The sequence below is a fragment of the Orycteropus afer genome, unplaced genomic scaffold (assembly GCF_000298275.1).
Source record: "Orycteropus afer afer isolate SDZICR_OR568_19922 unplaced genomic scaffold, OryAfe1.0 scaffold00718, whole genome shotgun sequence".
Taxonomy (NCBI): domain Eukaryota; kingdom Metazoa; phylum Chordata; class Mammalia; order Tubulidentata; family Orycteropodidae; genus Orycteropus; species Orycteropus afer.
Genome location: NW_006922305.1, coordinates 271,753 through 274,793, shown reverse-complemented (window position 1 = coordinate 274,793; position 3,041 = coordinate 271,753). Strand labels below are relative to the sequence as shown.

Here is a 3,041-nt window from a genome sequence, read left to right as displayed (position 1 = left end):
TGTGGTTTCTCACCGGTATGGATTCTCTGATGTTTGGTGAGAACGGAGCGCCACCTAAAGGCTTTGCCACACTCACTGCATTTGTAAGGTTTCTCTCCAGTATGAATTCTCAGATGATTTGCAAGGTTTGAGTTCTGACGAAAGAACTTGCCACATACCTTACATTTATATGGTCTCTCTCTGGTATTAGTGATGTTTGAGCCACACTTAAAGGCTTTGTCACATTCAATACCTTTGTAAAGCTTCTGCACAGAAGGAATTACCTCAAGATCAACAAACACTGATCTTTGGTTAGAATCCACCCCACATTCATTACGGTTGTAAATGTTTCCTGCAATGTGTGTTTCCTCTCGTGATGTAAGCAATGAAGGGTGCGTGAAAACCTCCCCATATTTACCACAAACGTTGGTGTTGACATTAGGAGGAATTCTAAGTGGTGGAACTGGAGATCCTCTGTTGACAGACTTCTCTCCTTGATCCCGGTCACACATAGTCACTCCAGCTTGGAATCTTTGCAGCTCAGCCAGATGTGGTTGAGAGTTGAGTCCTATCTTGGTTTCAAAACATGTCATGTATTCGTTTCCCTCATCTCTTCTAATATGTGGGTCTCTTTTAGCAGTGAGATTTTTGTTATGAGTGACGGTCACTCCTTTGTCATTTCTTTCACCATGGCCCCACTGACTCTCAAACTCTAGCATGTGTTCCCTGACTTGCCTGGAGTCAAAATTCTCGATGCCATAACTTTCATATCTTTCCGACATCACTGTCTTGTACAACTTTCCTTTATTAATAATCTCTTTTGGAGATAATTGCTTGATGACACATGGAGAAGAGACATCTAGAAGATATAAAGAACCAGAGGGCTCCTATTAACTACAGGCAGAAAATATTTTATATCAAAAACCATAATATTACACCAAAAGCAATACTTATAATGAACAGAGTTATGGAACTTCTCAATCACGGCCTTTAAAGGAACACAAAATTAAAAGACTCTTAACAAAGAAAGGATCATTATATTAATTCAGATTATTTCCAGGGAAGGTAGCTTTCAAATACCTTATGATCACTTACACTAAAAACACATTAGTTCTAAAAGAAGGAGTCTTTTTTACTGCCATCCTACAGCATACATCAATTGATGCAGATATGTGAAAACTTCATATATTTGAAGAAAATATTTCATTAATGCAAGCTGACACATAATTATTGCAGAGAAATAAATGAGAAAGCACAGACCTATGTAATAGTAAGTAATGTACAATAAAGTCACCTAATGAAGAAGATGGAGAAATGGCTCAGAATTGCAAAACAAAAAAAAAGCAGTGACAGTATCAGAACAATTTGACAATACATCTATTTCTGTTAAGTCAATTCCAACTCATAGCAACTCTACAGGGAAGAGAAGAACTACCCCCCAGGGTTCACAAAGCTGTAAATCTTTACAGGAGAGGACTGTGACATCTTTCTCCCATGAAGCATCTGGTGGGTTCGAATCACCAACATTTTGGTTAGCAGCAAGCACTTTAACCACTGCACCACCAGGGCTCCTCTAAATTTTAGAATACCTGTTTTAAATACTTGTTTCAAAACAAAACAAAACATCCACCATCTACGTCTATGCAGAGTAGGCATTCTGCAATATTAACAATGGGTACAATTATATCTCATAACAGATTTTGAAAACATATCTATGGTAAACTATAATGAAAATGCATGGAACAATAATAGCAATCCATGATAAACCCACCAGGTACACAGTAAGAATTACAAATATACAGAATTATGGTCTGTGGAAGTCTAAAGGATTCGCTCCTAAGAATAAAATCATTCCTTTATCCAGTATGAGAAGATCTGTAGAGAATACCTGACTTTCGAAATACCATGTTCAGATAAACACATAATATTGAAAAAATAAATTACTAGGATTGACAGAAATCACATTTATGTTTCTATGCCTGCCAAGAAACAGAGCAAACCCTTAACTGTATTGTTGTTGTTGTTGTGTGCCGTCGAGTCGGCCACGACTCATAGTGACCACTCCTTGGGTTTCCGAGGCAGTATCACTACGGAAGTAGATTGCCCAACCTTCCTTCCCAGGAGTGGCTGGTGGGTTTGAACTGCCAGCTTTCTGATTAGCAGTCAAGTGCTTTAGCCACTATGCTACCAGAGCTCCCTTAACTGTATAGTGCTCTTTAATTACACAGTTCTTTGGCTACAAGATATATATAAGACAGAATGTGTGCTTGGAAACTTGACCATTTAGGGTCACACAGCACTGACAGGAAGCAAATGATGAAATACAATCAAGATAATGCGTGCCAAGGTCAAGCTAGCAACAGCATGGGCAGAAGGCAGAGGGGATCTCTAAACCTGGCTTGCCGGTCCCCATGACGAGGCGCCCAGTGTAATGAAGTCAGTGACAGTGTGGGCTGGCTGGCTCCTGCTCCTACCTTGCGGGGAGCTCTCACCTGACTTGAGCTAAGGGGCGCCGAGCCTCGAGCTGCCGAGGCCGCAGTGGCTGGCCCCACACAAGGGCTCTGGGTGCTCCAGCTCCACAGCGGCCTCCACGTCCGCACGCAGAGCCCCTGTCACGACCCCTACTGGACTGGCTGATGCAGGGGCTAAGGGTTTGCTAGCCCACACGGGGGATCTGCCAAGCCTTACTCCCGAAGCCTGGCAGCCCGGGGAAGAGGCAGTGATGACCCTGTGCCAGGTGGGCATGGGCAAGGTGGTGTTCAGGTCTGCCTGCCAACATCTCTAGCTAGATCCTGCCCCACTGTCACACAGAGCGTTGATGATTTCGTTGAAAAGGGGCCTCCCGCTGCCCCTATCAGAAACCTGCAGGTTCAGCTGGGAGCCAGGGCTACAGCCCTTCCCGGACCATGTTGTGCTGCTATTACTCACAGGAGGATGGTCACTTCCTGCCTTGACCCTTAACACCTCAAAGCAAGTGACAGGCGCCTGACACCTCTTCCGTTAACACTACCTCAGGAAAACAAAACACAAAACCTCTCCACGGTTGTGCTTGCCAGCAAAAA

General features: G+C 43.3%; 1 protein-coding gene across 1 annotated transcript in view; it reads right to left on the bottom strand.

The window, feature by feature from the left end:
- LOC103211287 (zinc finger protein 501-like) overlaps window positions 1–3,041 on the bottom strand; it is a 15,488-nt gene that overhangs the window by 1,111 nt on the left and 11,336 nt on the right. The window contains 2 exon segments of the mRNA XM_042783179.1: window positions 6–429; window positions 715–838. Of these exon segments, the coding sequence (XP_042639113.1) occupies window positions 6–429; window positions 715–838 (548 nt within the window).